Raw genomic sequence first — 12,560 nt, 5'->3', positions numbered from 1 at the left:
TAACTTATTTTCAGTATATTTTTTAAACATATCTTTATACAAATAACCTATTTTTCATACATAATTATATTTGTTTATTAATTGTTACTTATACATTCCTTCAAATAGTCAAACAATTTAATTCTTATATGAACTTTTGTAGTTTGAAATACTTTTGAAAACAAATTTAAAATTTTCCTCTATATTCATTGACATGGTCTTGAACTCTAAGCAATATTAAATTAAAATAATATAGGTTTTGTACTTTTTTGAGTTTTTTGGTCACTTTTTGACTAGATAGATAAGAGTAAAGACAAGGATCACAGTCATCGATTTTATCACCGCCACACTGAATGCGCCGCATTTACACTTACCAGTTGCTACTTCACCATTTTCCAGCTGCCACACCGCCGCCGCAGTCCCTTTTATTTTTAGGTAGAAAGTTAGGTGCAGGTGTAGCGGACTTTACGTAAATTTGACTTGAGAGTCGTTAGATAATTTGACTAATTTAATTAAATTTTTATCTAACAATTTTCAGTTATCAATTTTACATATAAAGTCAATTTCACCTAAATTTTCATTTTATTTTTATGATTCAGCGGTTCAGCCTTCACTACTATAATGAAATTACTGATAATGTGAATTATTATTATAAATTTTTGGATTAAATTAAGTTATTATAATTTTAAAATTTAATTTAAATTTAATTTTAAATTTTAAGAGTTAAATTAAATATTATTATTTTAAAAAACTACCTATTTAAATATATGATTATTAGTTAAACTCCTTAGATATGTATCAACTTAATCAATCTCATATTTCTTATTTTAAATGTTAGTGTTCTTTATTTTAAATTTAATATTATGAATAAAAGTAATATAAAAATTATTTTAATATGTTTATATTATAGTAATTATAATAATTATATTATTTTAAAAAATAGTATTCAAATTAAAATAATACTTTTTATTATTTAGCAAGGTTGTTTATCAAATTGTACTAAAATTTTTTTTTATCAAAATATAAAAAAGAATATGACTTCAATGATAATAATATTTCATAACTACCGAAAATATTATAAATATAAATATAAACATACTAAAATTTATCACATAAAATATAATATATTCTCTTTAACAATCATGCATCTCAATGAAGAAAATCATGTAAATAATATTCCCACCATAAATTACATTAACATCAATATAATTTTAGTTAAAATTAATTTTTGAAACACAAATTGATACAGATATATATTTGCAAAAGTTAACCCAAACACTAACAAAAATCTGTAAAATCCAATCAAAGAAGAGTTTCGTGAAACGGGTAGAACTGAAACACGTATGTATAAGGAAATTGTTTTACTTCCACCAGAATATTATATCTAATCTAATGCCTAAATTCCTAAAATTAGGTCACCATACATATCATTCCAACAAATTATATCACATTCGGACGCAACAAACCATCTAGTAATGAAAATTCTTATTAATCGAATCCAAATTAAAAGCGAAAAATAGAGGAAGTAAATTGCTTTCACGCTAGAAATACCATTACATAATTACAGTACATTAACATTACATTATTATATATAAATTCGATAAGATAATTGAAACATTAACTAGTAGGATCCTATATTCCTATTCTCAACGGCATATCCACATCAAAATAATATATATTAATCTGTTTTGTTTATTTCAATTGATTGAGTCATTTAAATTCGATTTGACAAAAATTTTATCCCGTTCAAAAATATAAATATCTCATTTTATATTTAATAAAATAAAAGATTATATGCTTATGATTTGATTCAAAAATCAATCTATAATTTTTAAATTAAAAAAAATTATCTTCTATTATATATGTTTACTAAAATTATTTATCAATCATAATTTTATAACTAAAAAAAAATTTATTTCATTTTAACTTATTTTTAAAAATATGTTAAACCACAATACAAAATTTAAATTCGTGACGAATTAATTTTTGATTGCAGAAATGTGACTAATTTTTTTATATAAAAAAATATTAATATTTTTGTTAGAAATGAGATTATTTAATATAATTACAGGTAGGTAAATTTTGTAAATAAGATCAACACTAGAAAAGTATGTTACAACGTCGATACTAGGGGTGTTCAAATTCAAACCGATCCAAATTAAACCGCTCATCCAATCCAATTCAAACCGAAAACCGATTGAAACCGCACTAATTCGGATTTGATTGAATCTTGTTTTTTGCAAACCACTGGATCGGATCGGATTTCGGATCTACTTTTTACAACCGATCCAATCCAATCCAAATCGCACAATGTGTTATAATATTATTATTTTATTATTATACTTACAATTATACTTATAACATATTCAATTTGTTATACATTTTTATATTTTTCATGTATTATTATTATTTAATAGATGTTTTATGTTCAAAATGTGATTTATTTATTTATTTATTTTAACTAACCTATAATTTTATTTCTATTGTTATGTTATCGTTAGTTTTTTTAAGATATTGTTAAGACTTGTTATATCATTGTTGGCTATTTGAAATTTGATGTTGAGACTTGTTATATATATTTAACTTTTTTAATTTACAAAACCGCAAATCCAATCCAATCCAAACCGCTCGATATTGGATCGGATCGAATTGGATTTTTTTTTTAATATCATCCAATCTAAACCGCACCGCAAATAAATATAATGTTCGGATCGGATGAGTTTTTGACTCAAAATCGATCCAAACCACACCGCGAACACCCCTAGCCGATACACAGGAAAGTGTTGAAACACATAGGAGACTGTCTTCAAATATCAATATACAAACAAAACACCATCTCCACTTCTATATTAAAAATAATTTCTGCAGGAATGTGGTCCGAAATAAAAATAAAAAATCTTTTAAAAAGTTAAATCTCACAAATTACTACAAAAAAAACCCAACATTTTGCCAAACCAGTGATGCAGAAACTCAACTATCCCACTCTCACAAAAGAAATAGAACTTTTTCAACGAAGATAGTTTTGATTCACAAGACTCGAACGATGTAAGTTAAGAAATTAAAATTCTATGAAAACAATAACACCACACATTATGTTAACATATTCAAACTTAAATACAAATTGGAAACTAGCTCATATATAGTGAGTTCCTACTTCCAATGCAACCTTCACTCTAAGAATTAGTTATTCAAATTTTGCAAAACACTTTTTAACGCTGGGAAGTTGCATTTTCTAGATCTCATAAACTTAGGTGATCTTCCAATCTAATCTAGAGTAGTTAACCACAGATTCAAACATAAAATAAAATAAAAGCTACTAGCAATGATTAATGAACATACTGAATAATTTTGCCAGCTGTAATCAGATGTTGTTTCTCCACCAAACAGGAATGCCAGTAACAACCGCATTATCAGAAGCAGATGAAGAAGAACAACACTCACTCTTTACACCAACCACCTCTTGGAACCCATGAAAACCGTCACAGCCACCACCAACCACCTTCCCAAGCGGCGGAGCAGCGGTCAAATCCCTAACGGAGAAATTAATAACGCCATTCTTCAAGCCATCCCAATCCCTTAACCGGTAACACAAGAACTGAAGGCAGTGATCAGGTACAACGGTTCCCAGGAAATCAGATAGTGCCACCCTGGCAACCCCAACGTCCCTAACGGATCCCGTGGGGGACGTCTTGCACTTCACCTCAAACGCGATGCTACGCGCGTGTGCCGCAACTTCCACAACAAACTTCTCGTTCCACGAGACAAAGCCGTTGGAGTTGCTGCCGTTTCCCTTACACGACGTCGTGTGGGCGGTTAGGGATTCGGCGCGTACCACCACGAACACGTTCTTGGTGGCGGGTTTTCCGTTCACGCGGAGGTTCTCGGCGGAAAGCACCGTCAGCTCGAGGGTTCTTGGTTTCGTTTCGATAGAATCCATAGTATTTTGAGAGCTCTTCTTTTTCTTTTTTCGGAATGAAGGAAGGGACTTGTAAATTGTGAACTCTTTGGCACGTGGGTTTGAAGTAATAGTTGATAGCGAAATCTTTTCAAAGCGTAATTCGATTCGAAATTCAAATTAAATCGGTTTATGTTTTAATTAATTTTAGAATATATATCTATTTTTGTCCTAAAAAAATTTTAAATCAGACATTTTAATTTTTAACTAAAATTAATTACTTAATTGGTCCTTAACAATTAATTCCGTCAATCACAGATTTTTGGCTTCATCAATTCTAACAGAAGATAAAATGATTTCAGAAAATTCTAACATGTGACAAAATGATTGCTGACAACTCTAAATCATTGACCCCTTTATTCGAAAACGACACTGTTCTTCCCTAATTTTTATCATATCTCGCATAACCCTAACATTCATACCCTCTTTCTTCACCTTCACCGTCTTCTTTTAAATCTTTTCCTTCCTCCTCTTTAGTCTTGGTATAATTGTTATACGTGTCGCATCTACCTCAACATGTCATGGACTACACACTTCCTAAATCGTACTTAATCCTTAAATTATCTAAGAGTAAATACCATTTTTGGCTTATGACATTTTACTCGAAAGATGATAGACACTTTGATCTTCTTAAAATATCATCCAAACTCCATCCATAAAAAGAAAATATATACAGGTAGTTAAAAAAATAAGTAAGGTAATAAATAAAAGTCTTTAAATAAATCAAATCCTCGTTATTATACTTTTTAGTACAATAAAATTATATATTTATAGGTCCAAAAATGGCCTATCAAACTATTTCATAAGCTTGAATTTGACATATTAAACAATTTAAACTTCTAAAATTAGTTGGATCTAGAATTATTTTTTGTGGGACAAACAAAAACTTCTCCCAAATTAATTTTAAACCATTCTCTTTTATATTAATATATCTAAAGAATAAAAATATATTTTTTAAATTTTTAACGCATTAAATCATTTATTAAAATTTTCTAATTAAATCATCTAAAAAAAGTTGCAGCTGCACTCCTAAATTCACAAGAGATTGTGTGTGTATATGTTTGTGGGATAAGAGAAGTGGTAAGAAAGTTGTCTTTATTAAAATTAGAAACCAATTAACAAAATTTCATCAAAGCACCAGTGGTCTAGTGGTAGAATAGTACCCTGCCACGGTACAGACCCGGGTTCGATTCCCGGCTGGTGCAAAATTTGTTGGGAGCTGTGATGTAATCCAAGCTTTGTGTTGGATAGGGTCCTTCACGTTCTGATCCTAATGGATGAATTCAAGTGCCGTCTGAGCTCTTCTTTTATTTTTTTTTACTATTTTAGAAAAGACCATGTAAGACTTTTATTACATGATGAAATGTATTTGTATATATATATATATAAGTAATTATCCACATTCGAGAAACAAATCTACCAACAAGCAACAGGTACCTGCGTGCGTTATTTCATGTACCAAATAATTTCGTTGTGATTACCATGAATCGTGAATTAAATAAATATTTTTCCTCTTTGGAAACTCAAAGGTGCGAATTTTGATAAATTAACATTTTTCACATTGGAATTCAAATGCACTACATACATGTACTAGTATTTGGCATGACATTGATGAGTCAAAGACCTAACGCATAACATATTTGAACAACGAGACATAGCTAGATAATTAAAGTTTTGAAAATTATTCTCATCTCATGGGATATATTTTAAAACAAATTTAATTTATATACTTTTTTTCCTACAAGAACAATCTCAAACTAGGGATGACAATAGTTTTTTATGGGACAGATACTCCTCTCTCATCCCTGCTATTCCTATTCTATTTTTGTCACAGGTTCTTATTTATTCTTTTTTTTTTTATTGCGATGGAGACAGAAATTAAATTTTTAAAAATTAATACAGTTATAATAACATCTAAAATAATACAATTCAATTAAATATAATTTAATTAAACACAAATTTAATATAAACAACATACACACCAAAAATTCTAATATACAAATTAAAATAAAATGAAATAAAAAAATTTCCAACAAACTAATATAACAATTTTTGGTTTAGGATTTAAGATTTATTACATAACATTATATATATTAGGTTATTTAAATAAATTTTTCTTTGTAGAAATTTCACGAGTTCCTGTAAGACAGATATTTCAATCTCCACTTCCATGTTCATTTATTTATGGGACAGATTTCGGTCTTCGTAAGAATTTTGCGAGTCTCAAATAATTTTTCTGTTGCAGATAATTTTTATGGGTAATTTTTATGGGTGTCTGTAAGTGTGAATTCTTTTGCAATTCCTACTCAACTAATTTTTAAACAAAGTTTTAGTTCTAAAAGATAAGAAAACAAAATAACGAATGCTAATTATGTTTTCATAATCTCATTATTACAATACTTTTTGTCAAATAGAATAAATGTTAGATTGGGCGTTGCTCAGTAAACCAAAAGTTATAACTGTTGCATACAATTCCGTATCTCTAATTAGGCTTATGACATTCTCTTGGTTCAAATTCACTCTTGGGGCACATTTGGGCTATAAAATTTCAACCCAAATCATATTTTGTTAAATTAAGCTAGAATCTAACCAACTAAAGTTGGTCGAACACTCGTCCACTTAAATAACTGTTGGGAGTTTAAATTCTGTTTTGTGCATGCAGTAATTCATTGGTCAGCAACAAATTCTTAGACGGAACTTAGATTCGCGATGAATTAATTGTTAATCTGTCGGACTGGAAAATACCATAAACAACTAAAAAAAATCTTCTTAAATCTAGTATAAATCACTTCCAAATTTATATATATGCATTATAAATATAAGATAGAATATCTGCTCGAATTTATGCTATTTTTCTATAATTTTTATACCTTCTAGACAATCATCGACGTAATCGTCGAAATCCCTTATAAATACCACTTCCTATATATTTAACTCATAAATTGTGACTGATTAAAAGTTTTCATTATTCCCTCAAAAATGAACAAAAATAATTACTGTTGAACAATAATGTCTATCGATAATCTGAATACATACAACTCCTTTGAGAAAATTAATCTAGTCGGCATCATTATAAAAACATCATATAGTTTTCAAGTGACTTCGACTCTAAGTACACTTTTAGAAATGCAAGATGTATGTTGGCCATTGCCAAAAGGAACCAATAATAATAATAATAATATATAGTCATCCTAAAGTGGTAACTAAAAACTACCTAAGAGTGCCTAATTAACATTACGTCCTCTGCTTAATTAGTTATTGTGGCATGAGCTTGGTCCTTCCTACGAAGAAGAAGCCAAAGTAGCATTGCATGGTAATTGCCAAGATATGATCTCAATAATGTATTCTTATGTCACATACAGTGCAAGATAAGTTCCACCTCACACATGATAAAGAATGTATGTCTTAAAATTATTTGATAACAAACTAAAATTTACAAAAAAATAGTCAAAATTTATCTATTTAACATTCATTCATTGTTGTAACTTTATTAACTCTAACTTTATTATTATTATTATGTGCATGCCGTTTAACATTTTTTATGAATGAAACTTTTTTGTTATAAAGAAAAAAGTGTAATGTGAATTAGTCTGAATGTAGTGATATATTTGAAAATTAAAGGATTAATAAAATAATATATACAAAATGTTATTAATTTAAAAACCTTTTAAAGATGTTAATAATTCATATAATAAGAAATTATATGGGTATGACTTGGTAGGTCATCACTCTCGATCTCTTAATTAAGAGATGAGAAATTTAAATTTCATCTTAAACGTAAGTTTTTCGTTGTGTGTAGTCAGTTACTTGTTTTCAAGTGGATGACTTATGATAAAAATAAAATAAAAAAATACTATCTTTTAAAATAATCATATTATAACACTAAAGGTGCCCACCAGGGATTTAGCAAAAGCTTTATTTAGGAATTTGCACTATTTTAAACCAGCACAAAAGGAATATCAACGTTTAAGTAACTTCCGTTCTTCAAGAGTTAGAGATCAGATTAGAATTTGCGACAGTTTTCAGCGATTATTTTGATATAATCGTCGCTATATCAAAATATCATATTATTTAAAAATCGTTATAATATATCAATTTTAAAATTTATCGTTATTTTACAACAACTTTAAATCGTCTCTACTTAAATCATAAAATTTTCAGTTTTTTTTAATCGTGGTTTGTAAACTTGCTATTGGAAAACATATTTTTTTTAATTTAAGATTTAGATTTAGAATTTATAATCGCCATTAAATTTCATTTACAATTATTACAAAAATTTTGTATTTTATAGCATAACTCTCTAATCGCCATTATTTTTTTTAAACATTCTAGGTAATTTTTCGTTACTTTTTAGTGTATGTTATTTAATTTTAAAAACATTATTTTTTTCTTTAGTGTGGTGTATAAATTAACTATATGTTATATTAAAAGTAAATACAGTATGTTATTACTAAAATTCATGATCAATTATTATTATATTACATTATTGTAGGGAGCAAACCCCTCCTTTGAAGTAAAATTATGTATATATATATACAAATCATCATAGCTGGATGAAATAATAATTAGAATGGACTTTTATATTTATTAATTTGTGTACGTCTGCATCATGCTGAGTCTAGCTAGATATATATAACTACACATTGTCTTTATCATTATGGCGTGTTAACCACTGCTTGAAATTTATTTGGATATATACCATTAAATTATTTAAAAAAAATTAATAATTTTTTATTTTTAAGTATATTTAACAAAATTTTAGTAATATAAATAAAAATATTTAAAAAAATAAAAATTATTTTTTAAAATTATAATTTATATTTTTTGAAAAAAAATTATTCAAATTTTTTTAATATAATAAATAAATAAAAAGTATTTTTATGTTATTATATTCAAATATTATTATATAAAAAATATTTTTACATAAGATATATATTCAAATATAAAATTATTTTTATTTGCATATAAAGTTTTTTTTAAATAACTTGAACTCTTTTTTTTCAAAAAAAACTTACTACAAACAAACTCTTAATTATATAACATAAATTAATTCAAAAGAGACATATTAATAAAAATAGAAGAACATACAATATTAACGCTATGTTATAGTTTTAGTTAATAATAATTTCTATATTATTTTTTATTAAAAAGATTATAACCATACAACATATGAAACTAATAACAAAAGAGAAAATGGATTATATGAACTCTCTAATTAATAGTGTTATTACAATGTCCTTATTCAATTTTAAATTATAATTTTTGGTATATCATTTTATATTCTTGTTGTTTATTATATATCATTTTCTCAACGAAACTCAGAAGGAGAATGCTCACCAAACACTCGTGTCTTTTTTATATGGAGGAATGCAAAAGAAAGCAACCTTTTTCAATCAATATTATTAATTAATAACCTTTTTAAAATTATTTTATTTATTTTAAATTTTAAATTCTTAATTTTATACCCTACATTATAAATTCTAAAGTTGATTATTATTGTCTAACTAATTTTTTTTTTAAATGATCCCTATAATATTTTCTAATCAATTAGGCATAAAAGTAAAAGTAATCAATCTTGTCACGCATAGTACTTTTTTTTTATACTAGACATTATTTAGACATCAAAATTTTTTAACAATTACTACGTATATTTTTTTATTTTATTAATTAAAAATAATTTAAAAATATATAATTAATTAATAATAATTATATTTATATAAAAATATTATAAATATTTAGTCTATAAACATTATTATCAAGAAATAAATATTTATGTCACATTTTATAAAAAGATACATATTATGGCGAAGAGAAAAACTGATAAAAGAGAACGGAAATTACATTCTCTTTTATCAAGTGGAATGCATCATTTTGTTTTTGTTAATTTTTTATGAAATGAAGTTAAATGCTTTTCTTGTTTTTTCACCCAAGACCTCTTCCGATCATAGTAGATTGGTCTTATAAGAATTGAAACCATATATATTTCTTTTGATGAATAAAGAAAGGCAAATACAATTGAAAATCGTTAGATAAATCAAACTTATCAAATTATCTAACGATTTTTAAATATTAATTTTACATAAAGTGAGCTTTTACCTCAAATAAATGGTTTTATAATTTAAACCCAATTAACCGGAATTTCAATTACAACTGCATTAAAGCTATTTTCTGTAGGAATCCTCAATTTTAAAAATATAAAATTAGAATTTTTTATTTTTAAAAAATTATTTTTATTATCAGTAATTAAACTAATTTTATAATAATTTGAATTTAATCAAATCTATATTATTATTATTATTATTATTATAACTATTTGATTTGCCTATTTTCGATTATCTAGTCTATGCTTTCATTTATATATATATATATATGATTATTATTATCCACTAAAGACTATGCATATAATGTACTTCAAACATTAATTCATTGTATATAAATATGTCCAGTAAAATTTATCATTAACCTTATGTATATATAATAAAGAAAGCCTAAAGCGGCTTGCTTTCTTAAGTCATATATATATATATATATATATATATATATATATATATATATACACACATGAATACGGCTCAGTTTTTCAATATTGGGCATGAGGAGGAGTTGTGCAGAGAAATGGGATACGGGGGTGTTAGACAAGGGTGTGGGGCAGCTTTTTCTGATCCATGGCAGGGGGGGAGTCGGACCCAGCGATTGGACTGCGCGGGAGAAAAACTTGAAATTAGATGCGATTCGTAGGGTCCGATTCCAATGTTAGTTTTATTTTTTTTTTTGTAGGAAAGTGGAATCGCAGGGTACGTTTGGGGGGGTTTTAAGTTTTTTTTTTTTTTTTTATGCATGGAATCGTTGGGTCCGTTTGGTGGGGGAGGTGTTATTTTTTTTTTTTTACACGGAGTCGCTGGGTCCGTTTTGTAGGGGGAAAAAAATTTTTTTTTTCTATGGAGTCGCTGGGTCCGATTTGATGATAGAGAAAAAAAATATTTTTTGTAGGATTCGGGGGGTCCGATTTGTATATATATATATATATATGTGGGTGTGTTTTGGAAACTCGGATCCACTCCTCATATGTGATTCGTCTTTGTTGTTCGGCGTCTTCTTTCCTTCTTCCTCCTCCTGTTTCTCTTCTACTTGTCATTGCGTCTCTGTGATTTCATTTGAACTTCAAGAATAAATGAGAGTTTATTAGATATTTATGTATGAGAGTATGAAAAATGGTTGATAGAGTTACAGTTAGAGTATATTATTTTGGTCAGATTCTATTACAAACACCTGAAGGAGTGAGATTTAGTTGTGAGAAGCCGTTAGATATTGTTATTCCGTTCACGATCTCATTTGAGGAGCTAAAAGGTGTGATTTGTGAGAAGATAGGTTTTCAGATATCCAAAAAAATATCATGTATGGTATATAGATATCCCATACCGGTATTTGGCGGTTTCGTGCAGTATCAAACCAAGTATGTAACCGACGAAGCGAGTATGCAGGAGATGTTTTCAATGTATTTTGAAAGTCGCGGTCAGATATCGGTGATAGAGTTGTACGTCGAATTCGAACAATCTGAAGCTGACCGAAATATTGAAGAGGAAGAATATGATAGTGACAGTGAGGAAGAGTTTGAAAGCAATTACGAAGCTGTTGCTCCAGAAGGAGAGGAAGATCAAGGTGACGGGGTGGTGGCTCCAAATGTGGGAGACGTTGCACATGCACTTGCAAACGAAGATCCCTTTCAGGAGCCGTCCTTCATGCGGGCTCTGGACTTGGAAGCCATGCATGCGCCGGAGTTTCCGGAATATATGAGTGCCGGTACGTATTTACATATAAATGTAGAAAGTAGTAGAGTTTGGGAAATAATCTATGTTGATAGATGTAAATAAGAATATAAGTGACGTGAAAATTAATTTCTGTGCATTCGTCCAAAGTTTTTTATGTGTTTATGTTTGTAGGATTTGAAAAGTGGTATGACAACATGATAGATAGGAATAATATTTATATTCATGGGGATATATGGAGCATTGACGTAGTCTTTAAGTTATTAAATGTATTTGCCTTAAATTATTTTGATTTGGCTGTCGTTGTGGTAGAAATTCCTATGGTCGCAGATGGTGAATTTGCAATCGGAATGGAATTCAGTTCTAGGGAAGCTGTAATGATGGCGGTGAAAGATTATACCATCCGAAGAGGCGTAGACTACCGTGTGTATGAGTCGGAGCCGTTGACCTTCTATGCGAAGTGTACACAGTATGGATCAGGGTGTGATTGGCTTATCAGGGTTAGCATGATCAGCAGAAAGTATTGTTGGGTTATAAGGAGGTACAACGGTTCTCACACTTGTACTAGAGCCACTATTTCTCAGGATCATTCGAAGCTGGATTCGAACACAATTGCGGAAGCAATAAAGCCGTTGGTTGAGGCTGACCCGTCGATAAAGGTGAAATCAGTTATTGCGGAAGTGCAGTCGAAGTTCAATTACACCGTCAGCTATCGGAAGGCATGGCTGGCGAAACAAAAAGCATTGGAAAAAATATTTGGCGGTTGGGAAGCATCATATGAAGCTTTGCCTATATGGTTTCAGGCCATGTGTAACAAGGAGCCATCAGCAATCGTCCATTACGAGACTATATCTGCATAT

The 12,560-nt window shown here is 28.4% G+C and overlaps 1 protein-coding gene and 1 non-coding gene across 2 annotated transcripts; one reads left to right on the top strand and one right to left on the bottom strand.

Moving 5' to 3' along the window:
• Positions 1 to 3,025: 3,025 nt before the first annotated feature.
• LOC130960783 (BON1-associated protein 2-like) lies at positions 3,026 to 3,993 on the bottom strand. The gene has a single exon (XM_057886242.1). It carries the CDS (start codon positions 3,914 to 3,916, stop codon positions 3,341 to 3,343), a length of 576 nt encoding a protein of 191 aa, XP_057742225.1. The 5' UTR covers positions 3,917 to 3,993; the 3' UTR covers positions 3,026 to 3,340.
• Positions 3,994 to 5,068: 1,075 nt separating this feature from the next.
• Positions 5,069 to 5,139, top strand: TRNAG-GCC (transfer RNA glycine (anticodon GCC)). The gene has a single exon. It is a non-coding gene; the product is annotated as a tRNA-Gly (tRNA).
• Positions 5,140 to 12,560: the final 7,421 nt, after the last annotated feature.

The sequence above is a fragment of the Arachis stenosperma genome, chromosome 2 (genome assembly GCF_014773155.1).
Source record: "Arachis stenosperma cultivar V10309 chromosome 2, arast.V10309.gnm1.PFL2, whole genome shotgun sequence".
NCBI lineage: Eukaryota > Viridiplantae > Streptophyta > Magnoliopsida > Fabales > Fabaceae > Arachis > Arachis stenosperma.
The sequence above is the reverse complement of the archived record's forward strand: the minus strand, read 5'-3'. Positions and strand labels throughout refer to the sequence as shown.

What these genes read in the sequence shown, in the direction of transcription:
- LOC130960783 (XM_057886242.1), bottom strand. Translation starts at nt 3,916, where the DNA reads ATGGATTCTATCGAAACGAAACCAAGAACCCTCGAGCTGACGGTGCTT.